At 46.0% G+C, this 27,981-nt stretch overlaps 1 protein-coding gene across 1 annotated transcript; it reads left to right on the plus strand.

Annotated features, from left to right (window-relative positions):
- The first annotated feature begins 14,173 nt into the window (after positions 1-14,173).
- LOC119431208 (mitochondrial ribonuclease P protein 1 homolog) lies at positions 14,174-27,758 on the plus strand. Its single transcript, XM_037698676.2, has 5 exons — positions 14,174-15,118; positions 16,824-17,163; positions 20,660-20,759; positions 23,575-23,757; positions 27,050-27,758. Exons 1-5 carry the CDS (start codon positions 14,729-14,731, stop codon positions 27,084-27,086), a joined length of 1,050 nt encoding a protein of 349 aa, XP_037554604.1. The 5' UTR covers positions 14,174-14,728; the 3' UTR covers positions 27,087-27,758.
- The last annotated feature ends 223 nt before the right edge of the window (positions 27,759-27,981 follow it).

The raw sequence follows: 27,981 nt of genomic DNA on the forward strand, positions 1-27,981 counted from the left end.
GAGAGTCTTTCACGCGTGCTGCCCGAGCGGCAGGGCCGAACCGCCGCGATAGCGATCTGACTCGTCGTTTGTCGTGGTCCGAGCAATGCGTGCACCGTCGTCGCACGACCCCCTCCTCTCCTCGCTCGCGACACGACGCATAGGTACCGTATACTCCAGCAGATAACGGAACCTGACTTCAAGCGGAACATTTACACGGCGCATAAAGCAGCTCGACAGCAGCTGCGGTGGCTTAGTACGTAGATGCGCCGCGCGGCTGCTTTTCAACACGAGGTCACGGGTTCGACTCCTGGCGGCAGCGTTCCGACGAAGGCGGAATTCAAAAATGCTCATGTACCGAACTTTGAGTGCACGTTTTGTGTGCACGTTAAGGAAACCAAGGCCGTCCAAATTCATTCGGAGCCCTTTAGTGCGGCGTCTTTCATAGCCCAAACGTTGTTTTGGGGCGTCAAACGCCGCCAATCAGTCAATCTGAATGCGGTCGACATCTTATCCGTCCATCAGTTTTGCGGTTCATACCATCGTAAATTTTTTGAAGCCTAACTATATATTACATAACTATATATTATATAGCTATATAATATATAGTTATATGGTTATATTATACATAATAATATAACTGCGTTTCTATAATATAGCTGCGTTTCTGCATCAGACGCGTATACTACTACAATACGGTGATCGTCTGCCTTATATATGCTGCGTCTTTGACCGACAGAAATGCTTACCGAACGGCAATGTTCGCAGCACCACAGTTTCCTGCCAGTTTCACACAGAAATGCGCAACCATAGAATAAAGAGAAACAAATTCAACAAGAGCGGACTCTCCCATAGAGCCCTGCGGCCAAATTGACTGTAGCGCACCAAGCGACTGATGTGAAAACCTGAACAGCACTTCCGGTTTTCGGCGCGCGCAGTTCTAATGCTGGCTACTACGTGTTACGCCGACTGCACTGATCGGCGCGGCATTTGTTTTTGCTTCTACTATAGAGGGTGGAAAGGGCTTTCTACTGCTCAACCGCGCGCTGTCTTGGTGCAGAATCTATTTTTTTTATATTTAGTAAAAGAAATATGATTGCGAGCGATCTTTACAAGCCTCCATCGAACGTGCAACGTGTGATTTCATAAAGTAGAGGGAAGACCCCTTGTGAAATGAGTAAATTTTTATTTTGCTCTAAAAATGCTCGTTCCGGGCTTTTTGTGCGTTCATCCAATCTTGTAGCACCAGATAAGCAGCAGTAGTTCATGCGCAATGCTCCACCGGACGGCACCAGCTGAAAAAAAGTAAATTACAATCATGTGTCATTCTGATATTTAAACCTCAGAGGAAAACTGCGTGTAGAGGCAAAACGTGCGAAAGTGGTGAATGGGCGACATTAATGAACAGAGCTAATTCTCTTCTACAAACATGGCGTAGAAAACACACGACTCATCCCAAACAATACCATACATAAAAAAAAGTGGAGGACGCTTAAGCTTCGCCTTTAAGAGTGGAGCGCGATAGCAAAAATCCCTGACTGCTTCTCACGCGTCCCAGCAACCGCAGCGTTTTCTTTTCTTCCTCCACCTTCGCCTCCGCATGCCGTGGCTGCGTAAAGGGACTTTGTGGCTGCGCGGAGGCGAGCGCCATCTGGATGGTGTTGTTGCAAGGAACGGAGCGTGCTGTACCGCTTTATGAAAGGAAGAAACGCTGGAAAAGGGGTTTGTGTTTGAGTTTCCGCGTAACAGAATTATGTTTTCTCGTATATTAAAATTACAATCTGACGCTATCATGTCTGTAGGTTGCGTTTTAAGGTTTACTTTACGATTTTTCTGACAAAATTTACTTTGAGAAATTCAATTAGTTCAGTATCGCGCCTGCGCCACGCGGAGGGCCTGCGTGGTTGTGGTTCGGAATGATTTTTCGCCAGATGACAGTCCTTGCTGACACCGAATTTTTTGCGACTCGGGGACCTTACGCTTTCGCGTTAATATGACGCAAACATCTGATTTCCAAATATTCCCGCATTCCCCGGCCTTATTTCCTGCTCTGTATAAGAGCACAGGCACACGGGCGATTGCTCGTTTTTGACACCATTTGGCCTCAGCCGACGCGATGATACGCCATGTACACAGACGTGGCCACAGGCTAGCAGCCAGGCCATGCCTAGACGCTCGCAGAATGCTTTCCACTCGCACTCAAGACAAATGCGTGAGTGCAACCCTGTTTTCAGTCGTTCAGAAGACGGAATTTTCGAGTTACAAGTTCCTGGTTTTTGAGCTCCTCGGCGTTATATTTTGCGTGTTCTGCCGGAGCAAACAATACACTCCCATGTTATCACTCTTGACAATCACACGTCGCGGTTTCAACAAGCGTGAGTACCGCAAGCATATGATGTTTGGGGAGGGGGCATAAAAGCGTCACAAGCTTGGCCCCGTAAGATTCAGTCAACGCGAAACCAAGCGACGTTAAACTAACTGCGCCACAGCGGCCAGAACTGTCTTTTGCTTCGACATGTCCGCACAGTGCGTCACAACGCCCTGTGCGGTTAGCGTGCCCAAATGTACCCCCAAAAGTACCGAAATAAGTTATAGTAATGTTTGGGGCCCACAGAAAACGTCACGAACATGTCCCAGTAAGATTAAGTACACGCCAAACTAATTGCGCCGCAATGACCGAGCTGTTTTCCGCTAACTGCGTCATAATGCCCTGTGCGGCCAGCGTGCCCAAAAGGACCCCAAGAAGTACCGAAATCAGTTGCAATAATATTTGGGGCCCACAGAACGTATCTCAAACGTGTCCGAGTAAGCTTGAGATACGCGCACCAAACTAACTCGCCGCAATTAACGGCCAACCCGTCGTGGTTGATTAGTGCTTACGGTGTTGGGCTGCTAAGCACGAGGTCGTGGGATCGAATCCCGACCACGGCGGCCGCACTTCGATGGAGGTGAAATGCAGAAAACACCCGTGTGCTTAGATTTAGGTGCACGTTAAAGAACACCAGGTGGACCAAATTAATCCGGAGTCCCCCCACTACGGCGTGCCTCATAACCGGATGGTGGCTTTGGCGCGTAAAACTCCATAACTTAATTAATTAACGGCCGAGCTGTTTCTCGCTAACTGCGTCACAATTCCTCACGCGGTGCCCTAAGCCAATGCAACGTTAAGGGTCAAACCAAATCTATCAATCCTGTAACAATCCTCGCGAGAGGATTGACAGTATTTTGAAATAAATAAATAAATAAATCACCTTGCCGGGTGTCCAATAGCGCAGGAGTACCGTGTCGAAGTGCAGCCGGAACGCAAAAATACGCCGAGCGCCCACGAAACCAGAGCTATACATCAAAAACAGACAAACGAGACGTCGAAAAGGCAAGCACTCACATGCGCAGCCGGCCTCGCTCGCTTCGGTGGCGTGTCTGGTGCATGGCGCATATATCTGGCGCGTCTGGCGTGTGATTGGCTTGTCGCAAAGTAACGCAAAAAATGAAGTCGCAAAGTATAACTTCTTTTATGTGCAAAACTTTTTTAGTTTTAGCGGGAAAGAATAAAAAAATAAAACATTGCCTGTTAACTTCATTTCACATTTTTTCTCCGATGCTCGGGTCAGCTAACGGCTGATGTGAATACTAGCGTGACGTATTTCCTGTTGCTAATTTTCGCCGAGCGTCCGCTCTTGTTTAACTTCTTGCGCTATGACCAAACTGAGCAGCCGAAGAAAGCAACTGTCACGCCCCTTGTGGACACCCATATATGTGTGGCGTGAATGCTTGCGCCAGTAGCGCACCCAGGATCTCTGCCAAGGGGGGGGGGGGGGGGGGGGGGGTTGACAGTTTGCCAATACCATCTAAACAGCACTAATTTCAATTTCTTCATGGGAAAGTGTCAAAAAATGCGCGTGTTGCGAGTGTGCAGACGATTGCGCGTCTTACATACTAGTTGCAGTACTCAAATGCGCAAGGAAAGAAAGGGGGTTAAACAAAAGGGGGGGTTAAGTCGGCCTCAGGGGGAGGGGGGGGGTTACAACCCGGTTTTTAATTTCATGCTGACGTTTGTCTCGTGGCGGTCCATGCGAATAAAAAAAAATGAAATTATGAAACAAGGAAAAGCTGTGCACAATATGTGTCAAGTGAACAAGGTTTGGCTCAGCTGGTCCATTCTTCGGAGCCTCTTTATGCCAGGTATAATAAAATGCGAATACAGCAAGCCAACCTTGAAGGTATCAGTTATCAAGCATTTTAGTAGTCGTGAGGGAAAGAAAGTGAAAAAAAAAAGAAATATATAGATTATAAAGATCCTTTCCTTAAACTTTTTTTTATTCGCGGAAAACGAGATACTGCTCATGTTTGCGTATGACTAAACAAGGTATATAAACTAACCGATCTAAAAGAACCTTCTTTACAAGCTGCTACATTGACAGGCAGGTTCATTTTTCCTGTGTTCTCACTCAAGCTAATGAAACGGTTTTGAATTTCTGAATAAAAAGGATTCACACTTTTCCATCTCATAGTTTGACCTAAAGCGAGTCCAGATGGGTTGTCTTAAATTTGTTAAGCTTATGCCCAGGAATGCCAACGGCTTGTCTCCAGCCAAAACTGTAACTGAGAGAGAGGGAGAGAAGTCATAAGGGAGGTTAACTAGGCTGAGCCCGGAACTTTAACTCACGTATTCACATAACCGTACTGGTGGAATTACGCTACTCTCTTTTAGAGCCTCTTAAAAAGACCACCGTGATTGCTCCTCAAAATTTCACCGACACCACAAGAAAGAAATCCTGAACGCGCTAATGGACCAGAGAACTCATCTTCGTCATGGCAGCAGCTGCTTTTCATGGCAGTGTGACACTTTGACAGACTGTCTCCGACGGCGCTGACAGATAAATTCGGCTAGCTCCTTATTTTCTTCATATATTTTCTCTTATCTCTTGTACATGTTTTCCCTTTCGTGTTCTGGTTAACATCTTGGTCTTAGCGCTTCTTTTATCTCTCCGCTGTTCAGCAGGGGGCCGCGGTGGTGGCCGCATTATGTTGACGATATAGAATGCGAAAACGACCGTGTATTGCAATTCAGGTACATACAAAGGGACACCAGATTGTCTAAACTAATCTGCGTTCTCCAGAACGTCCACTGACAATTCAACACGCTTAGTAAGCGCCTAACATAAGCGAATTGGTTCATACTTTGCGGCTCACGATGCGCGGCTGCGACAACAACGCAAAGGGTGTGTTTCCATTCTAGAGAGGACTGAAGCCTGTATATGTTGATGACTAAAACAGCGTCGATCCCAAGTATCGAAACGTATCTAGGCGTCGTTGTTACTTAACGCCACTTCACGTCGACAGAAAAGAATGAAAAAAAAAAGGGTAGCAAAATTTCTTCAGAGATACCAATATCAAGGTTTACTACTCCCTGCCCCCCCCCCCCCCCCAAAAAAAAAAAAAAAATGTCAGAAAAGAAAAACAAGACAAAACGTGGTTTATTTTAGTGTCTGACACTGCTTCCTTGTGCGCTGCGCAGACGAACTTTCCGGCGAGTTTTAGAGCAGACCGTTCAGCCTCCATCTTGTTTCGACAGCAAAGTAGACCATACCGTTACTGAATTCCATGATGTCTTGGCGAAGCTGTCTTCTTTGCTGGCTCCGTCAGAAATGAAGCGACACTTAATAAAGGCCATAAGGTGATCGCTGCTCGATTTGCTACCTAATTAGCTGTCCACGACGACTATTGGAAAACAACTAGAAACACACGACCATAGTGTTGACTTACAACTTGTCATTTATAATAAGTCTGCTTGTAGGCTAGTATTGTTATTTTAATTTTTATTTGCTTGGGTTTCCGCGCGGCATAACTTCAGCAGGAAATTAATTTTCTTTTGGCGCCACTAGCTATGCCCTAGGGCATACATTAAGAAATTAAATGCAGGCCCATTTGATACAGATACTGCAACAGTCACTTATAGGATGTGTGGTCTATAATTTATCGTTCATCGCAAGTCAGAGTTGTAAGACAACACCAGCCCTGTTCCTTTGTGTTCTGCCTCTGTCCCACTCGCGCTACGTACCAGCAACTCAGGCCCATTAGGCGTACGACGTAACTTTTTGCATTTGCGTGTTTGTGCAGGGATCCTTATACGCGAGTAAATGCGGTATCTGCCAGCTACCAAAGCGACGAGACCCGTATACTTCTAGACGGGCGCCCGTTAAGGGTTCCTCTCCCACTTCCCTTCCTCTTTTTGCTTGTTACATTCGCCGCGCTTGATTCTTTTCGCGGCTGATCTCGGCTCCGGCTTATTAATTGTCCCCTCGCGTCGCCCGCGCCATCGGGCCTCATCGCTTGGCAACGCTATGGCGCCGTCTGCGGATCTCTCGTGCCTGGGATTCCACGGTCCTTTCGTCGGGAGTCAAGGTCCCCCCATTCCGTGCTAATGGACTCGGAAACTTTGTGTGTCCCGGGAGGCTCCGAAACGGCTTCTATATGATGGCGCAAGACGCGCTGGCGCGTTATTTAGTCGGTTAAAGAAGTATTCAAATGAGATTTAACGTCAGCACATTCTAAAATATATCCTCCTGAGACCCGAACACAACTATGGGACATAATCACTTTTCGAGGTGTTTTTTATTGTCTACTGTTATGTTATAAATTGAAAAACAATTTAAAAAAAATTAAATACCACCGCTAGATGCCAAAAGCTGCGACTCCGTGTACGTGGTATCTCCATCCTCTCCTCATGTTTACTGTGGTAAAAACTGCATTTCATTGCTTAAACGCAGATATGAAGATGGAACTACGTGTAGTACATTGCATTGTTGTTGTCGCGTCCGGTATTTTCCCGCAATCTCAGTGATTTCGAAACACACCTCAAGGTTGCTTTACACCCACCGTGGTTGCTCCGTGGCTATGGTGTTGGGCTACTGAGCCCGAGGTCGCGGGATCGAATCCCGGCCACGGCGGCCGCATTTCGATGGGGGCGAAATGCGAAAACACCCGTGTACTTAGATTTAGGTGCACGTTAAATACCTCCAGGTGGTCGAAATTATTCCGGGGTCCCCCACTACGGCGTGCCTCATTACCGGATGGTGGTTTCGGCACGTAAAACCCCAGAATTTTCTTTAAGTTTGCTTTAGGCCGTCTGGGACGACACAGAGATCTAGATAAATTTAGCGTCAAATGTCTGGAAAGCCGATGACAAGAATATGAGTAAACCCCTTCTTTACAGTTACACATGCACCGTACTTCATACCCAGAATGAAATTTTTGCGTAATCACTTCTGAATGAATTTTGAAAAAAAAAAAGTTGAAGGCAATGTTCAATGTACAAGGGGTCTTAGGAGGATATAGTAAAACGAAGCATCGTCCATTACATGCCTTCAGGCAGCTTGAACCCGGTCATCCGACGAAAAGTAAAGTTTGCTACGCCAAGTGCAAATGCTGCGGGAAGCCGGATTTCTTATTCCGTCCCTGTTGACTTCGATAGCGGAACGGCTATTAGCAACCTTCAGACGGCAAAATAAAGAACGAAATGATAAAAGCAACTTAAAGAGCCCTCATTCTAGCACAGCCGTTATCTCCTACCTGCATGAGGTGCACGGTGTAAGATATATACTCTTTAGGTGGGGACACTTCTCGGCTTGCTTGCTAGACGCGATCGACCAGATAAAGTAGCAAGGGCGCGCGTCTATCGGGGGCAGTGACGGCAGCGGATACCTATCGGCGGAACGACGCAACTTCAGTTAGAACGCAGGCGAGAGCTTGCGCGGACAAGGAACGCGCTCATGCCCTCTCCCCGGTGACCTACTTTCGCGCGTCACTCAGTCATTTCGGATTTCCCGCGAACCACCGGTTGCTATAACAACGGGAGATTAAACCAATAAAAAAATTTCTGTGTTGAAGTTGCGTCGTACTGCCGATAGGTATCCCTGCCGTCACCGGGTCGGTCGGCGCGCGCCTTTGTTACTTTATCTGGTCGATCGAGTCTGGCGAGTGTCCTCACCTAAAGAGTATATATCTTACACCGTGATGAGGTGCAACACAGGTTAAAGAAGGTAGCAGGGAAAATATATGTGTAAGAGTTCTGCTCAGACCACGCGGCAAATTCTCAGGTCTTCACCGTAGAGTAAGCAAAGAAGCAAAGTAAGCAAAGCATAGAGTTTGCGCTCTATCCGTTTACGTCTTTTTTCCTGTGTTTGTCCATTTGTACGCGCAACGCTTCCCGATACAGCTATGCACCAACTCGCCCAGCAAGAAGTTCTTCTAAGCAAAGAAGGTCCGAAAAAACGGGAATGTGAAAAGAAACATATGCGATACTTTCTTGGATGCATGTACGCGGTTGTTCACAAGATACCCGATTCATGTGGGCGCTGTGACATCAGCCAAACAGGCCGATGTATCAACGATCGTCTACGGGAGCAAACGTGTGGTTGCGAATCAATTTTTGGAAACTGCACATTTTTAGAACGCTATTGAGAGGAACGAGCCTGTGAGATCACGAAGCTTTTCAGATACACCAACACAGTGATTCTTGTGTTAGTCTACCTTCAATATTTCGGCACTGCAGTGAAATACGCTAACTATCGCATGCGTGATAGCCTGCTGACAACAATGCCTTGAGTTTATTTTTTATATTATAATGTTTTCTGCGCAGATCCTTCTTCCTATATATAGCAGTTGATATGCAATGAACACCGGTCGTTAAAATTAAATTCTGCGGATGTATGCGTCAAAATCTGAATCACGATCTGAATATGAGGTGCACACCGTAGTGTCCGGATTAATTTCGACCACCTGCGGTTCTTTGACGGGCGCTTAATGCACGGTACATGGGTGTTTTTGCATTTCGCCCCAATCGAAATGCGGCCGCCGGGCCACGTTCAAACGATCACTATAGCGTACGTTATAAATCATATCAAGGCGAAGCTCTTTCTTTGCCTTATTCCAGGCACATTCCGGCAGGCAGGTTTTCGTGTCATACTGTTTCGGGCCTCCAGTAATATTACTGCAGATACAATGGGCCGTTTGGAATGAACGTTAAGCAAAACTTTCGTGGAACACTTCAATTAAATGCCATGCAAATATACACATAATTCGTGATGCGATTTTATTTTATCTTTAAGTATACAGGCGCAAAGAACTGTTCAGGTGCCTCACATGTCACAGAAAGTTTCGCGTCATTTGGCTTCGCGGTGACGCTCGTGTATGATGTAACTGCCGGGGTTCTGCGCTGCGTTTGCAGCGAATAGCAGATGCGTGCCCGCCCGGCAAGATGCGCAGCACTCCACTACGTCGAGCTACTGCTGTGAAAGAATATGTGCGAGCTATTCGGCAAAACAGTAGCAGCAGCACTCAGCAGCAAGCTTATATAAAGTCTGGGAGGGTTTCAAAGGAAGCTTCGCTTAATTTAAATGGACAGAAAAGAGAAATATGATTTTAGCTGTGTTAGTTCTTCCGCAATACAAAAAAAAAAAAAAAACCCTTACCGTGAGAAGACGCTTGGTACTGTGGGAATGCGCGGCTACCACGCGTCTCCTGACGCGGTTTTCCCCGCATGGCTCCCGTCTCCTGTAATCCGGCTACGAAGCGTGGTTTTACGGTGGCAGCGGTCGGTGTGGTTGCGACCATGGAGGTGGTTGCGACGTATTGCGAGTTGGCGCGAGTGTTGCGCTGCTAACGCAACCTGGCGGCGGGGTTACTAGGGGACGAAAGGGCGGTTCCTCTTTGGCTTGTGATCGGCGAGCGGCGCGGACGTACCGCGCGTGCGCCGACACGCTCTCTGCGAGACCGCCTCGCGAGGCCTCGGAGTTGGTTCTTTATTCTATGGCGGAGCACCGGAATGACCGAACACGATCATCGCTCGAACGCGCCGCCGTCGGCGTGGCCCTATACGCGAACGACTAGACGTTGGTTTCCAGCATGGGGCGAACATATTCGCTCGCTATCCGGTCGCGGTGAGTCGAACCTCCTCGATTTGTCGCGCACCAATCTGCGTAGTAATTCGGCTAGCGTGCGTTAGTGTATGAAAGGTGCAATAAATGCCCTTTTCATTGTTTGCACTAGTCTGTTCGTTCCTTTGTCCCAAGAGCACGTGTGAGACCCCACAGTACTAAGTGATAAACATGGGCGGCGACGCCACCTTGAAATTCGCGCACCTGCTCGCCGTGACGTCATGGTTTTTGACGCATCCTGCTAGGGCCTAATTGACTTGTTTATTGTTAAGAATACATGGTACAGGTCAAGGCATCTCTTCTTTATGCCTATCTCAATTTCTGTTAAGAATAGACTGCATCGTATTCTAAGAGAACCAGAGACTGAACTTTGGAGCTCTCAAGACCTTCTACTTTCAAGACCACAATGGCCGAAATGCTAAAAAATTCATTGAAACCAGCGACGTCACATAAACATACCAGCCCGCTGATTTTGGCGCGAAATTCAAAAATTAAGCTTTGATCGACCGTCATGCTTTCTTGTAATCAACTTAGCAACGCGAAATCAACGACCGAAGAGTCCTTCAAGACTACTTTGTCAATCTAAACTAATTCAGTGTTTCTCTTTAGTGTTCCTGTTTAAAAAAAACGCGTAGCCAATGGTGGGACCGAAGCTCGGTCTCAGGACAACAGCCCAGCGGCCTAACAAGCTCTCGTACTTCTGTACGGCAACTAAGACTCATATCCCCAGAGACATCATCAGGTATCAGAGACTCGACCGACAGACATTCGGTCCACCTCACAAATCACCCAACAGTACAGGAGCCAACGATCTCCGTAGATACAAACGAACCAATTACCTAATCTTAACTATACTCAACGAAATGTTCCTCGAAAAATACAAGGCCGAGTGCCCTTGGTGTGGTAGAAAGCGAACTCTGTTTCATATCTCGTGGGATTGTCCCAACAAACCCGTCGAGGAACCTACACATCTACACCTTTATTAAGGAACAGTAGGAGGTATTACTCACCAGCTCAGATCCAGGAGAGCAACTAGCCCTCACCCAACTGGTATGGCCGGCAGCAAAGGCCAGTGGAGCCCTGGACTGAGGGCCCCGACCACATCGACTCCCACTTCTTTCGGCAAATAAAGTTTAATTATCATCATCATCTTTGAGACGATTGGCGCTGGCGGCAGTCGAATCCCAACTGAAATTGACCGACGGCCGATCGTTGGTAAACAACTGGGCAGTGCTCGGCAACCGGTATTCTCGGCCAACCAATGGTGGCGCAAGGTGGGGCCCTGGTTGGCTGCCAATTACGTTGGTTATTGGTTGGTCAAAGACGTTCAGCCAGTGGTCGTCTAATGATAGGGGATTAGTCGGCACTCAATGCTCAGGCGACCAAACGTGGTCTTCTGTAGGGCCATGGTTGGCTACCAACCAGGTTGGCCAGGTACTTTGAGCCAGCCGCAAGTCGTGCGAATATATAGGCGGAAATTAATGTCGGACGAGATGATGTCTGCAAGGTCGGCCTACGGCCTTGGGCCTATGTTGGCCGATATAGGTCGGCCGGTGTAGGGCCAATAGCCAATCCCGACCTTCTTGACCAAGATTGGGCCGATGTCGGGCAGGTCGTCCATCCACGTTGGGCCAGCATAGGGCCGAGGTCGTTTCTCAGTTAGGATAGTACGTACGCGCGCCAGTTTTCATTAAGCCAGAGATGCAGGAATGAAACCATGCGAATCATAGTATACCTTACGACTATCTTTCGGAGTCTACCTGACTGGAGCAGTATTTTTTTATTTGGGGTGTTGCTACGCTGCGCTCCGCAATACCCCAACGACCGCCGCTTCGCGTCGGCGCCGCGGCACCGGGGCACAAACGAGAGCAGTATCCGCATGCACAAGAGCGGACGCTCGCGTCGCGTAAACGAAACCTTAAGTCTCGGAAGCCAACGTTGCTCTGGGCGCCGCCATGCTGGTGGAAGTGGCCTGCGGCGAGAGCCAATAGGCGTGCAGCTCTGCGCCACCCTTCTGCGTGGGATATGTTTTCCGCATACGCCACCGGGCAGGGGGAAAAGAAAAGAGAGAAAAAAAGCGGGATGCGCCATCTGCAACGTAAAGTACTACAAAACCAGTAAATATATCATTGTTTGCACAAGTAGTTTGTCACGGAGCGGCATACGAGTCATCGACACGCCGATTAACGGGCGTCAAAAACGGCGTGGTCCCACGGTGCGACATATAGTTTCGAGATAGCGACACGCCGATGAACGGAACCAAGTATGTGCGTGTGCGTCCGTGTGGTGCAGTGCGGGGGCACGACCTTGGACAGAGAGGGGAATCTACCGTTCCCTCGCCCCTGATTGAAAGGGGCGCGGCCAAGACTTTTGGGAGGAGTCATGAAATAATTAGGTGAACTCTGCATACCTGCAGTTCCCCGACATAGGGAACTAGGGAAAGGAGATGCTATTTAAGCGCAGGTTTTGGGCCCCGCTAATCAGTCTAGAAGCTGAACCTATGAGCTGCTGAAAAACCGTCGGGGGGCTAGTGCCGTCCAGTATCGCCTGGGCCGCCTAGCCGCGTCGGAACTCCGAGTAACTAGTTGACGTACGAGACGACAAACCAACGTCTGCAACGAAGCTCATGGTAGTTCGCCTCAAGTTAGCTCAACCTGCTTGAGGGAAGTCGTCAGATGGAAATCCAGCCCAGCAATCGTATCCACCTCAACAAGATCGGCCCGCCAACATTCTTAGGGAAAGCTCTGCGCGCCGACTTCACGGTTTATGGACTTCTTGTTGTTGTTGCCTCAAAACATGGCTCGTACCCACGAGGGGGATTGGCCACACTGGATAAAATAAAACATACACCTAACAACGAACAAAGGGGTAAAGGTGAATAATCAAAATTAAGATTTTGGCAACTGCTGCTGCTGCCCGGCCATCGTTGTTTTCTATTGAACTTCCTTTTCTTTTGAACTTTATTTTAGTGAACTACTGTTAAGTGTATTCTTGTATATTTGATGTGCGCCCTGTTTCATTTTTATATCTGTTAATCGCTCGTCATATTTATTTGTCGTCACCATTGTGCTATATTAAGTTCAGGTGTGTTAGTTTGTCTTGTGTCTTTTTTGCTATTTTATTTTATTAATTTGTGTATCGTTATCAGTCGATGAAATCTTGTTTTTTTTTTTTTTTTTTTGTTGTTGTTTACTCCCGACTCTGACTCTTTCACTATGTTCGCTCGAGTACGGAACGACCAACCGGCTTGTATACCCCGTCGATTGACTTCGCGCCGACGACGAACGGGTGACAGCCGTGACAAAGTTGCATTTATTTTTGTTGCGTTATCCATCGACTATATCTAACGTACGAGACTATTCGTTAAGGCAGGCTGTTTCGAAATACCAGCTATTCAGAATTGCCTTGCGTATCGCCTTGTTTGCACAGATAAGACATGTTGCAGGCCCTATTCGCGAACATTTAACTGGTTGAGACCGGCGAAACAGATCGAACGCGTAAAAGACGAAACGTGGAAGCTCCTTCAAAGTGTGCCGTATCAGCTGCTGGACGACAAGAGAGGCGTTCACAGGAATACGGAGGCTTGAAGTGATTGACAGTGGTACAACAAAGAGCGAGATACACATTTTATTGATAGTAAAGACAGAGAATCGACCTAAGCTGGTGGTAGAACAAAGAATGTCGCTGAAGCCAACGCTTCGACGAGGGGACGAACGCAAGTACTCTTGTCGAAACGTTGGATTCAGCGGCATTCCTTGTTTAATCACTAATGAACGACAGCAGTCCGGCGCTGCAGTTTTGTCTACTCACCCGCCGTGGAGTTTCAGGCGTCAACGCTTCGCTGAATTCGTATCCACAACTCTTGATTTCGCACTTCGCTATAAAACGATGGCTATTAGACGAGAAATCAGCTCTAGCACTGCAAATACACCATAGAATAAAGAACCAACTTTACACGACATGCCGCTACACATACATACACGACATGACGCCGTCTCCATCGCATTGCTGCGCGCGACGACTGGGCTAGCAGACAAACTTGGCGCGAATTTTTCGAATTGGTGTCACGGCGTTGGGAGCATCGTGAAAAATTTTGTAGTTTTGTAAAATGCGTTTGGAAACGTACGTAAAACAAATGACTTTACATTTAATCTCGAGTAATATAAACCCTAAACGTGCACGATCTTTTACGTACGTGCGGCTTGTTGTAAACAATCGTAAGTGAAAGGAAATTGTTGCGAACACGCCAACCCAAGCCGGAGCCAAATCCAAAATAACACGGTCAGCATGTGCTTCTGCTACAGTGTAATTGTATTGCCTTGCTTGGCATCACATACGAGTGTGATTAGTTTATGAGAGTTACAAATGTGGTATACCTTACTATTTATCTGCCAGACATCCGATAGCTGTCCGTCATAGAAGAACTCGCGGATCATGTTTGTGTTCTTTTCGCTCATTTTGAAAACGGCGTGATCTGTGTAAAGTGAAGTGCAACCGAGCAGCGCCATCGCAAGTCTCGGAAGTTGCTTTGGAAAAGGACGCGAAGATCTTGGCACACAACAGTCAGGAATCATGGCTAAATTCCTTTCAAGGATTCCCGTGCTTTTCACCCGGTGCTGCGCACCCGCCTGGGGAGTCGGTACTACGCGCTTCGGACAGTGTTTACCGAGCCCTCGAGGGCCCTCCAGTGTGAACAACAGTGTAGCGCCGTTCTTGCTGCGATCGTTTTCCACCGCAGCAGACGTTTCGAAAGCAACGGACGCTAAGAATGAGGAACACGACAAACGTACTGCCCTGTTCAACACACCGAAATGACGGTGGACGATTTCAAGGAGCTCATAACGAGCGATGAGACGAGACGACGGATTCACCTTGTCCTACTCGAGTACGTGAGCTGTCGCGACACTGTGGGACGCGTGCCTTCTGTGTTGAGCGTTGAGGACATGGAGAAACTGCTCGGTATCGGTTCTCCCATACAAAGGACAAAGTACTTCAACTACCTGTTCAAGACCGAGATGGCAGCGCGCGCCTTGAAGCGACGCAAGGAACAACGCAGACAAGAGCGGCTCGCGGCCAAGGAAGAGAAGTTGAAGAAGGCCGTTGAGGACGGCTCGATTAACCACATCCAGTACGGCATCGAGAACACAATTTTTCTTTTCATCCGGGACCAATCGATTCACAGGTTTCAGAACTACAGACAGGTAGGGGCGCGTGACATTCTTCTGCTGAGCTATGGTTTATTCCTACTCGCCGCCGATAACGAAAAAGTTGTGCTAGAAATAGCTCTTGCTACACGTACGTTATTAAAGGCAAACCAGCCAACCAACATGCTTGAGAAACATAGTGCGTCGACACTATGTTTCTCCGACAGGAACGTATGTGATGCTCCATTTAATTTTATAAGTGAGACAGAGAGACCACCATGCTAATATTCCAATTTCTTTTTCTCAGCATAACTAACAATATTACGGAATCTTTGTATTATATTTCTGAAAATTCCTAACAGAGTTTGGGGAACTAATGGGGAACTAAGCTTCTTTATTATGTTTATTAATAAATGTACTTTTAATATCCCTTTCATATGCAAGCTGAAAAAGGTCCACATGCAATATTCTTGGGACGTCTGCGGTAGGATATCCGAAATTAGACGTCCGGTGGAAGCCCTCTTCGATATGCAATTTTTATTTATTTTATTTTTTTAGTTTTGTTTCAACAACCGCCTAATTTATGACTTATCTCCTGTAGTAGGTTGTACCATACCACTTAGGATTGACCAACCAACCTTGCTCCTGTAGTTAGTTCGCTCTGTTTGTGAAACTGGGGTATTTGGGTGCTTTGAGCTCTTTGCTTCAAGACAGGCACAACCAAGGCCCATGGGTGTATGGCCGAGTTAATTGGAAGTTGAAAACTTGTAATAGAGGCACTGAGGAGGGTTTCCCATGTGCAGCCATTGTGAGCAGGCACTATAGTGGTCCAGAGTCAGTCTTTACTTGTTCAGCATTTCAAAAAACACATTTGCATACATTTCGTGAGCTAGTTGTACGGCAAACCATAGGAAATTTTCAGAGGATGGAAAAAGGTAAGCTTTCCTCGAGACAACACAGAGTGTTAAGTGCTAGGCTAGCTTGTGACCACCAGATTGTGCAGCTGCGTATAATGTGTCACGTGTATTTGAGCACTCAATGTCCAGTATAGAAACCCATACATTCACTTAGTTAAGGGATACAGACTATTTGCCACTTTGAGCAGAAAGTCTCATTATTTCAGCAAAGCTCATGGTAAGGAGAAAACCAACTGTACAAAATTGGACCGGCTCTGGAGTAATCCATGACTTAAGGTGTTTGTTCTCGGATAACTCTCATCAAATCAGAAAAAAATATGAATGAGTACAACCAAGATGTCTGGTTTAAGAAACACTGATTTTTAGCTGGCTCATATGTGCACACATGACCATTGTCAGTCACCCCCTAATGTTTTTAGCTGTATGTGTTGAGAGCTTTGAAACAGTTTTCTACTTTTTCACACAGAACCAGCAAAAAAAAAAAAAAAAAAAAAAAAACACGTTAGTAAGGGAACATGAAGGTGACAGATTGTAATGTGCTTATAAAGAAGCAAGAAATGCATAGCATCAATTTACATACAATCCATGTGTGGATAAGTTTCTGTGATGAATTATCATGTATGTGCATCTGTTGATTATATGGTCAGGTTGGGTTTTAATTAATGATTGCGGTTATTGGCTTAATGCTGGAAATGTCTTTGGCAGTAACCACAGTGGTTGAGGCACCAGTTCTCCTAGTTACCTGGTCAGCTTATATACATTGTAAACTATGTTACTGACTTTTTACATAGTCATAGTGTGTTTGCACTCTCTGTGTGTGGTTGTGAATCTTTTTCACTCTGCAGGCCTATGCTGCCATGTTTGGGCAAACATTGGTGTTTGACCTGGACTACGAGCAGGAAATGACGAATCGCGAGGTGATCAATGCTGCTGACCAGCTGCAAGAAGCCTTTGCCGTAAACAGGCTCTCTCCAGATCCGTTCAATCTGGTCTTCTGTGGTCTGAAAGGCGAGCAGTACAGACATCACGTATACAAGGCCATACCTCACTTGGGCAAGCCGAGCTGTCTCATAACCGTCACTGAGAACAGCTACCTTGATTTGTATCCAAAGGAAAAGTTGGTCTACCTGACACCCGATGCAAGGCAGCCGCTTCGCTACAGTGATGATGCTATCTACATCATAGGTATGGTCATGCCATCATTTTTAAAAGAGTACTGACACATATTTTTGATAGTGTAGAACCTCTACCACACTCTTCTTGCACATTAAGGGGAAAAAAGAGCCTTAAAATTAAAAAAAATTATCAGCTTATCTTGATAAAATGGCATACAGGTGCATCATTGAATGTAGATATCAAATGTGCAAACAGATTTCAATATCTCATCCATAAAGGAAGCTATAGCGAAATTCCCTTTAAGGATCACACTTGGCAAGTATGAAAGGTCGGGAATAAAGAGATAAGTGTGGGAACTGGTGTCATTTACATTATGACATCATGACACAGAGCAAATTTTAATGACTTTATGAAGCAATAAGCCTAGGTACGGTTAAAACACGTTAGTGGGCTGGTTGGTTAGAATCCACGATAGAATGTGTAAACGCAACTGAACGAGGACAGTCACAGGCAGAAGAGGCACCTAATTATGGTTTTTAAATTTACATTAACAGTAACTTTTGCAAAGTTCAGCTATACCATGGCATTTGTTCTGCACCACTACCTGCCACGGTTGGCTCACTGGTGCTATGGCCTTCTGATACCGAGCACAGTCAGGTATTGGGTTCCCATCCACCGCGGTTGCATTCTATTGGCAGCAAAATTAAAAAAAAAAATTTTAGATCTATGGACCAAGCTTTAGGCGCAGCTTAGAGAACCTCAGTTGGTCAAATTCAATCTAGAACCCCCCAAGTGTTGCTTTAGGAAGTTACAGCATTTCATCAATCAGCCAGTGTTCTGCACCCAAGAGATTACCTATGCCTGTATGCACGATTGTGTAATCTCTTAACACCAAACATAAAAAAGCGAAAAAAACATCAAGCATGCACACTAACTCCCAACTTACTTGCACAAGTGTGCAACCTTCTGGATTTGGGTCCGTTGATGTATATTTGTGTGTGCTTTTCGTTTATTGTGTCAACATTGGTTGTATTGATAAATCACGTATCATATAAACCCGTGTAAGGGCTACATCCCCAACTTGGCTGCCTTTGGCTGCGCTTTGTGTGTGCGTCTATGTCTCTGTTCCCATCCCGTCTTTTTCGCGCAGTTTAAACATTTTGCAGAATCTATGAACCGACTAGCCCAACAATGTTACATGCCTTACTTAGTAGCCCAAAATTTGGGGGAAAAAGTTAAACCAAGAAGCAATCGCGTTCGGGTGTGCTGATGCTGCGCGCACGCATCGGTGAATTTCTGTGTGCAGCATACTTTCATGTGCCACTACTAGATGGCAAGAGAAGGCGATCATGTAGGATTACAGTGGATTTTACACTCGTAGCCAGAAAAATTAAACCGAATGACCTGTTCCCGTGTAAGGGCTACACCTCGTCAAAATCTTGAAGAAAAGGTGCGGCTCTTACACAAGTATATACGGTATTATTGTTAAAGCCTGCATCACTTTTTGAATATTCTCGGTTGCATTAATGCGGATGCTTGTTATTTCTGTCTTTCTAGAAGAACAGAATACTGCGCTGTGAGTCGGTATTTCATAACAAAAAAAAGTAGTGCAACACACAAGGGACCAATAAAGCTGCAGTGCACTATACTTGCGATGTGCATTTTTGTTGTTCCCTGGTTTGTTGTGCTCTTTTTTGTTATTATCCTCTCTTTCTAGTTCCTTAAGCCGTGTATGGCACTAAAAAAGTGACATTTCTTGTAAGCACCAACTCGACCAGTTTCACATCACTTTGTATTCATAAATGTGCCTTGACCGCACCAAGTACGGGATAGCATTATTCATTCACCATGCTTCAATAGCGTTCCTTAGCAATCCCTGCTGCGTGGAATTTCTTCAAAAATATTTCACTCTACTGTGAGCAGACATTCAGGGAGTACCTGGTGACGAAGTAAAAAAAAAAAAAATCACTCTGGAATTGCTATCAAGCAAGCATTAGTGAGGCATTAGTACTGAGGCTTGGGCTAGGATGTAAATAGTTACAATAGATGCAATGGCATCAAAGAAAGAACACGTACATAAAGATTCACAAAATGTGCACCACAAGTGCCAATTTTCGACTGAGTTTATTCCAAAAATGTCATACTCATATGTGCAAAATCCACCCAATAATGTCCAGTTCTCATCTTTGTTTCATTGCTGATAATGTAATCATTTACTCATGGCTTGCTAAATGTCCATTTCATTTCTTAAAAGAATGTCTAAAATCAATCTTCTGTGGCACTTGTAGTATGCTAAGGAAACTATGTGTTAAGTAGATTTTGTACAACATCTGTATATCCCCCTTGCGGAATAAACTCAGCTGCAAGTTGGTGCTGGTGCACATTTTGTGTGCCCTTATGTCCTTGCTTGTCTTTCTATTCTTTGCACCATTGCACCTATTATAATCATTATTGGGGGCTTTGCCGTTGTTGATGACTGGCATCACTGTCTGCTTTCTGGTGTTGTTCTGGTTTGAGTTGAGAAACATTTAAGAATTTATTTATTATTTATTTAACACTATACATGTTGGTGGAATTCAACATCGGTCCCCCAGCACAGCAGCCCAATACTTCAAACATTAGGCTGCAGTCGCAACAACACCAACTAACTCTTTGAGATGATCACCACGTGTGTCACATTTTCCTTCACACCAAGGACGCACGAATGAAATGGGCAGATTTATAGCATTTGATTAACTGCTTCACATAGATTTCAAAATTTGCGTTGGTTCTTCATTATTTTCATTGTTATTATTATTACTTGGTTTGAAAACTTGCATACAATGGACAGAGAGGGAACGAAGGGACGAAGCAGGCTGTACATGGCCGCCAAAAGGGGCACAATGCCTGCCTACTTTTCGAGAAAGAGGGGATAGAACAAGAATGGAAGAGAGGAAAAAGGGAAAGAAAGAGCGTCTGATATGACAGGCCACAGATACTAAAGCAGATCATTACAAAGAATAGAGTATGGCTGTAAGAACAGAAAAATATCGCTGCAGGTTGAAAGAAGAAAAATGAATACTACTTACAAATGAAGAAAGTTCAAGGTATTTTTACTGGAAAACAAAGAGAACATATGCTACAGATGGGAAGCCAAGTTAGTTCTTTCTAGAGAACAAAGGAGACCACAGTGAGCCTGGTTCCAACAAGGCACACAACCACTGCGATACAGGCATTCATCGAGGGTCATACACCATAGGCTAAAAAAAGTTACCAGCGTTGTAGCAACAAAGCGTGGCAGTAGAGCCACCGGCTTAGAATTACTTTATAGGCCCTCTTTTAGGGCTTCCTAAAAGGAGACTATAGTTAACTCAACAGTGCCTCTCTTTCCACTGTCTTTTCAATGGCAGCCACCGCACATTACTCCTAGTGAGACTTGAGACTGTCTGCGATGTGCTTCCATGTTAGCTTTGATGTTTCTTATTATAACACACTGACAGGCGTCAGCCGGCAGATGTATTTTGTTCTAGCTCGTGCTACTGCTTGTACATAAAGCACAACCACGTTGAATGGTCGGTTTGTGCAGGTGCCATGGTTGACCTCGGCACGCAGATGCCATACTCCATGGCTCGAGCCAAGAGACAGGGAATCAGTTTTGCTAGGCTTCCTCTGGATGAGTACCTGCAGTGAGTATTTATTTTATACCTTGTGACCCGGTTATCTAATTTATGTCAGCCCATCTCCACTGGGGCAGTGTTGGTAATTTAGTGAGAAAGTTGCTAAATTTAGTGAGTTTTAGTCACCTTAACTACAGCTTTGCCTTTCTGAAGTCTTACCGACTTTAGTGTAGCTAGTGAATTGCCCTCGTAAAATTTCCTCGAAGGGCTTAGGCTAAGTTCGGTGCCTCGTCTCCATATTATCCCAAGGGGATAGGCACTAGAGCACTGCACGGGCTCGGGCTTACCCGAAAGCTCGGGCCCGGCCCGTGGGCCGGGCCGCGCCGCGCCGGGTAGGAGTTGTTTCATGGGCTCGGGCACGGCGTGTGCTTTTTGACGCGGGCCCGGGCCGGGCTTGGGTTTTTTGACGCGGGCCCAGGCCGGGCTCGGGCTTTCTGCGAGTTATTCTCGGGCTTCTCAACTCTGAAAAACATGTATTTTTCGGTCTCAGGCCGGGTTCGGGCCGGTTTCGAGTCGGGCTCGGGCCGGGCTCGGGCTTAAGGTAAAGGGGTGGCGGGCCGGGCCGGGCGAGTAACGTAGATTATTTCCGGGCCCGGGCCGGGCCCGGGTCTCGCCATAAATGTTTTGATCGGGCTCGGGCGGGCCGTCCAATGTAAAAACGGCCCCAGGCCGAGCCCGGGCCGCAAAAATCGGCCCGTGCAGTGCTCTAATAGGCACTGCCATTTAACGCTGCTTCTAAAGGCATACCAAAGAGCTTATTAGTGAGCCACGTGGGTGCATAAATGCACTCACAAAAGGTAACTTAAAGCAATATCTTAGAAAACAATAAAAACTTGGAGGACACTTATAAGCTTCGCTTTTATGAGTAGAACGCGATAGCGTTACGGGACCCAATCGCATCGCATCGTTCGCACACGGCAAGTAGGCTTCATTCACTGCAACACTAAACGTGGGAAAGCCAGCTTACAAAGACCAAGCTTACACTGATCCCCTTCAAGTCGGCTTCACTTTTAAACTGACATGCATTGCTGGAAAGACGTTTTCCCAGGGGCAATATAAGTGGTCTTATATTAAAATGTGAAGTCCCTAGTACCTTTTTTAATTATTTTATTAATTGTTTGCTATTGCCCTAATGCGCGCAGGTCTGGTAGAAATGTTTGAGTTTCCTCGTAGCAGAATTAGGTTTACTCGTTTACTCGTACATTCAAATTACAACCCGACGCCGATTTGCAAACAATGCGACGGTGAATCCGATGCTGAATGGTAAAGTCGTATTTTACCATTTTTCTGACGGATTTCACTTTGAGATATTCAATTTTTGTTCTCCAAAACCTTGCACCACGTGGAGGGCCTGCGTGGACGATGTGTTTGGATGATTTTCTCCGCCACCCGTGATCACATGCCGGTTGCCGGCGCCGGATTTTCTGCGACAAGGGGCCCTAAACGCCTAGCGTGTTAAAAGGACATCTACAAACAACGGGCAGTGTCCAAAACATCGTGGTTATGTTGTGTTTCCTGCTCTGCAATTGCTTTCGGTGAATCTGATTTGCAAAGAGCATCACCTTCTATATTTGTGTCTGTTACTCCAAGAAAGTGGTCACTGGGCACTGGATTAGGGCGCCACCTACTGAAATAAAGACAAAATTCCGAGCAAGTCATCATCGTCATCGCAGCGACTACAAATAGAGTGATTTGGGCCGCTACCTGGATACAAAGTTGCCAACACTGCATTGTGCTGCCTTGCTGTAATGTCTAGCTGAAAGGTTCTTCGAAGTGTTTAACGCACAGATTCATTTAGTATGTTTAGCGCACATTTCAATAAGAGTATTTGAGTGAAGCTTGAAAAGAGCATTTGTAGATCTTTTCAAAAACGTGCATGTATTATTTTGTGCCTTCTCGTGTCCTTGTTCTTTGTCCATACTGCAACTCGCTCGTTACAAGATGAACAACCAACAAGCCCACACCGTCACTCCCATTGACGTGATCGGAGGCAGTGATATTTTTTCAATGTATCTTACAAGATGAACAACCAACAAGCCCACATTGTCACTCCCATTGACGTGATCGGAGGCAGTGGTATTTTTTCACTGTATCTTACAAGATGAACAACCAACAAGCCCACATCGTCACTCCCATTGACGTGATTGGAGGCAGTGGTATTTTTTCACTGTCTCAGCCACTCAGAGGCCCCGCCTCAGAGTGGCTCTCTGCTTCAGGCTCTCTGAGGTCCTGCTTCAGAGAGCCTAAAAGGTGAAAAATGCAAAGTGTATAAAATTCAAAATTTGGAAGTGATAGTTTTATGAGAATAGATATCTGCTGGTTGGAAATAGTAGACATGAAAGCAGGAATGTAAGTGAGATGGAAAAGTGTGTGCAGTATGTGAACAGACTGTTGTCCAAAATTGCTAGAGCATGTTTAAGTGACCCATGTTCCACCTATAGTTTTCAAGATAGTGTGAGCGAGAGTTTGTGGTGTAAGCCATTTATAACGGACTGTGAAGTCAGCATTATGAAGTACAATCAAGCCTTGTTATAACTAAGTCATGTGCTGTGCGAAAATACTATCGTTATAGTATTCTATATTTGTTTTAAGCATGCACACTGATATAGACAAAAGAAATTTCGATTTTTAAACTTACTTCGTTATATCTGACAATTTGTTATATCCGTTGTATTGAGGTTCGACTGTAATTGGCTAACACAATCTACAAAATCTGTGAAAAAAATGTGGTTAAACACAATCGTGCCAGGGCCTGCTTTGTTCAAACTTGGCAAGCTTGTCACTGGTAGAATGTGAATGTTCACGAGCTACGTGTTGCACCCAGGTGGGGCCAGTCGTCTTCCAAGACTCTCGCTCTGAACCACATCACCCGCATCCTTCTCGACATGAAGGCCACCAAGAACTGGAATGAGGCATTCAAAGCGATTCCCTCAAGGAAGCTCAAGTCTGCTGAACAGCTTAAAGCAGAAGAACAGTTCCAGGTCACCAAAGAACACAAGAAGCAGAGGTGATTTATGGCTGCTTTTATCTTAGATCACAGTGGTGTACAGCTAACTTCGTTGAATGGTTCAAAGACCACTAGCAGAGCCCTTCCTTTGTATTACCTGTGAAGCATGCACTTAAGAGGATACAAAACTGGGCAGGTTGGCACATGAGCAGCTTTGATATAGGACTTTCCAACATAGTCGATGGTATTTGCTGTTTGCTGAAAGCTTTCTAGCTAGGCACGTGTGGCTAGGCTTATCTACGAGGGCGAATCAGAAAGTCCTTGCCCTTATTTTTTTTACCAAAATAAAGTACATACAGGTAATTACAAATATACGTACTATTCTACGTACCTTACACTATTTTTACACATGGTCCCCACACCGCTTCTGACATTTGTCCCATTACAGCACCAAATTTGAGATGCCTCTGTGGTATAATTCGTCCAGCTGACTGTGGAACTACCGTCGGACTGCCGTTTTGTCTTCACGGCCTTTTGCGAACTCACAACACCACCACCTCACACTTCTCAAAGCGAGACACCTTTCCCCATACGTGGGCTGCATTTCCCTGTGGATTTCGGTGGGCGTCCGTCCCTTGCTCCATAGAAAACGTATCACACTTCATTGCTCGTACGCCGTAGAGCTACCGGCAGAGAAGGCCGGGCCGGTCCAAGAAAGGTCCACCGCTGGGAATGGATATGTTGACTTCGCATTTGAAAGTATACAATCAGAAGAAGTGTACAATCAAAGAAAAGTCTACAATCATTGCATTCTACCGGTGCTAACATATGGCGCAGAAACTTGTAGGTTAACAAAGAAGCTCGAGAACAAGTTAAGGACTGCACAAAGAGCGATGGAACGAAAGATGTTAGGCCTAACGTTACGACACAGGAAGAGAGCGGTGTAGATCAGAGAGCAAATGGAGATAACAGATATTATAGTTGACATTAAGCGGAAAAAAGTGGAGCTGGGCAGGCCATGTAATGCGTAGGATGGATAACCGTTGGACCCTTAGGGTTACAGAATGGATACCAAGAGAATTGGAAGCGCAGTCAAGAACGGCAGAAAACTAGGTGGAGTTATGAAGTCAGAAAATTCGCAGGCGCAAGTTAGAATCAGCTAGCGCAAGACGGGTAATTGGAGATCACAGGGAGAGGCCTTTGTCCTGCAGTGGACATAAATATAGGCTGATGAATGGAGTGATGTTTGTACAACCAGTGGCCAGAGTGCTCACGGCTGAAAGATAGTATGTCAAGTTGAATACTGGTAGGAAGAAGGGGCACTAATAATACATGATGTGATGTAACCTTAATTTGGTAAGTTGTAGTTGTAACATATGAATTATTTATTCTGTAGAGAGTGTTGCGTTTCAAGACAACTGCATCGCGAAATGCGCGGAGCGAGACTTCTACGACTTCACTACTCATGTAGTTTCTCTTGCGTGCTACCTGTTAGGTATGACACGGAGTATGGTCCCCAGCAGTTCTTAAACTCTCATAAACTTATTCACCATCTTCATCTTTCTCAACATCGAAAAATGTGCAGGAAACATTTATACCTATGGCAACCACTTAAGGCTACAAGAGCGAACTTGCTGTCATATTGCAAATACGGCAAAAATTTCTGCTATACAGTTAAACCTGCTTATAACGAACCTCCATATAACGAATTCCTGGATATAACGAAGTTTTTCTATTCCCTGCCGTTACTCCATAGAAGCACATGTATTTGATACCTACGTAACGAAGTGGCAGCGGGAGATCCCCTCGATATAATGAATTTTCCACTCCCGCAACCTAGAGATTTCGCCCCAAATTTTGTCATTTTTGCGCGAGCAGCAACCGGAAGCACCTTCTCCACCGTGACGGAATGCGAAGCGAGCACACGTGTGCGTGCGTGCATGCATGTGCGAGGCGGGCCTGCATCCCTCGACCCGGCGATCTTGCCGCCGCGGGCGTGACCTTTCCCCCTCCCTTCATTCATACCTGATCCTGCCGCTTGCTGCAGCTGGCCTAGACCTCCAAGCCGGCACTCTCCTTTTCCAGTTGATGTTGCCGACGCACTGGCAGACGCTGTGACACATCACACTCGATGAGCGACACGCGCTGTCAAACGCTGGCGGCTTATGGAAGCGCCGCTGGAGAAGCGAGCGAAGTGATCTTCGTGCTGTTGTATCGCTTCAACGCAAACTGAGCGCCGAGAACACACAGCATGCACAAAGCTATGAGCTGCCGACGCACCTACACTGCTAGACTCTGCCCCAACGCAGATCGCTTTCAAGATACGGTCCGCGCAGTATGCAGTTGATGCCAGAGTACAGTATAATGCCGCCCCGCTATTCCTCCCCCCTCGCTGGTGTCTCGAGCGCAACGGAAGAAGGCGCGGTCGTCATTTAGACACGGTCGTCAGCTCCCCTCGCACGTTTTCACTCGCACATACAGCATACGGCGCGCGGCGACTGCGTTATCGCCCTTGGACTTTATACGGAATATCTATGAGCCAAAACCAATTTTAGGGCCACAACGCGTCATAGACACCATCTTTATATAGCAAATACGGATCTCAAAGGCCATACTTTTGATGGCGGAAACCGAAAATACGTCATATTTGTTGCCCCCGACACTTTGGGCGGCCACTGCCATCGTCAAGCCACCAAGCCAAGCGACATGAAAAGTCAAAATGGCCGCTCGGGCCGGTGCGGGGTGGCAGTTCGCAACGTATGATGCGGGAACGGTCCCATAGTTGCAACGCAACAGCAGGGTTACCAGTGCATTGCGTTCTATGGGAGCTGTGCCGGGACCAGCCGAAAACGACGTAACAGCCGGGAAAACGCAGCCCCCAGGAACGTAACAGCGGGGTTCTACTGTAACACTATACGACGCTATAACGCCATCGTGACGCTCGCTCTTAGTTACCGATGCCTCGCGCTTGTGCGAAACGACACGCGTCCACGCAACCAGGACCTGGTGTGTCATTCTAAGGATGAGTGCTTTGACGAAAACGGGTGCGCGTTACAATTGAGGGCACGTTAGAATTGAGTAAATACGGTAAGCGTTTCTTTTTCGAATTTTCTTGCCGAACCTGCATATAACGAAATCCTCTTTATAACGAAGTTTTCCGGGAATTTGTCAATTTCATTATATCCAGGTTTAACTGTAGTTCAATGACTACTACGGTGGGATCTTGTTAATTTGAACTTCTGTTTTATTCAAACTGAGGCTGTGGTTAAAATTGTATTTCAATGTGTGAAAACGCCCAGTACTACTGTGATGCTTGTAACTAGTGCTAATCTTGCGACGTCTTTTTTTTCAGGGTGCTGAAGAAGTTTAACTTGAACAACAATAAATAATCAAGCCTTAAATAAAAGGTAGTAGAGAACTAAAAAAAAATTGTGTGCAGCATTTTTGTCAGTCTTGATTATAGTTGAATGACCTGCTAGGCTACTTGCGTCTAAAAACTGTCCGAGGTGAAGGTTGCAATGCCACAAGCATTTTTGACTTTTCATGTTTTTGTGTTAAGTGAAAGTCAAAGAGCGCTAAACTTTAGAAAAGGTGCTGGCAAGTGCCAGAGCACCCTCAATAATTTGGTATAACTTATTTCTAAAAACCAGTTCTGGTCTTGGTACCTAGAAGGTGAATGTGTCGCGACATCATAATACACTAGCTCACTTTGTTCCTGTGATTGCCGCAGCTGCGTCATGTGAACACAGCCATAAAAAACAAGTGCAGTACCGTTGATTTTTTGGGGATGTGTGAACATCATTGTCATGTCCGACTTTATTGCTGCACGATGTCAGCAAATTTTGCTTGGGCTCATGACATTGATGCAAAGTTCGGCATTTCAAAACACCTTGAGCATCAAATTAAAATATCCTATAGACGCTCATACCTCCTAAGCGTGAACTTTTCACGTGCAAGATGCGTGAGGTAATAGTTTCTACCGCTTTAAAAGTGTGTGTCAGTACTCATTTAATGTTCTTAAGTGCACTGCACGTTGGCATCGTTTCTCACAGATAAATAAATTAAGGCAGATACCATCCTTGATTATCTACGTCGTGTGAAGCATTTATGAAAGGTATAGATGATGCAAATGAGTGCAGAGTGGGGACGATGGTACGACGATGATTTGACGACGACTACATGACATATGGGGCAGAAACTTGGAGGTTAACAAAGAAGCTTGAGAACAAGTCAAGGACCGCACAAAGAGCGATGGAACGAAAAATCTTAGGCCTAACGTTAAGA

Source organism: Dermacentor silvarum, chromosome 10 (genome assembly GCF_013339745.2).
Source record: "Dermacentor silvarum isolate Dsil-2018 chromosome 10, BIME_Dsil_1.4, whole genome shotgun sequence".
Lineage (NCBI taxonomy): Eukaryota > Metazoa > Arthropoda > Arachnida > Ixodida > Ixodidae > Dermacentor > Dermacentor silvarum.

What these genes read in the sequence shown, in the direction of transcription:
- LOC119431208 (XM_037698676.2), top strand. Translation starts at nt 14,729, where the DNA reads ATGACGGTGGACGATTTCAAGGAGCTCATAACGAGCGATGAGACGAGA. An exon ending in TGATGCTATCTACATCATAG is followed by an intron (nt 17,164 to 20,659) that starts GTATGGTCATGC and finishes CGGTTTGTGCAG; the next exon opens with GTGCCATGGTTGACCTCGGC. An exon ending in CCTCTGGATGAGTACCTGCA is followed by an intron (nt 20,760 to 23,574) that starts GTGAGTATTTAT and finishes TGTTGCACCCAG; the next exon opens with GTGGGGCCAGTCGTCTTCCA.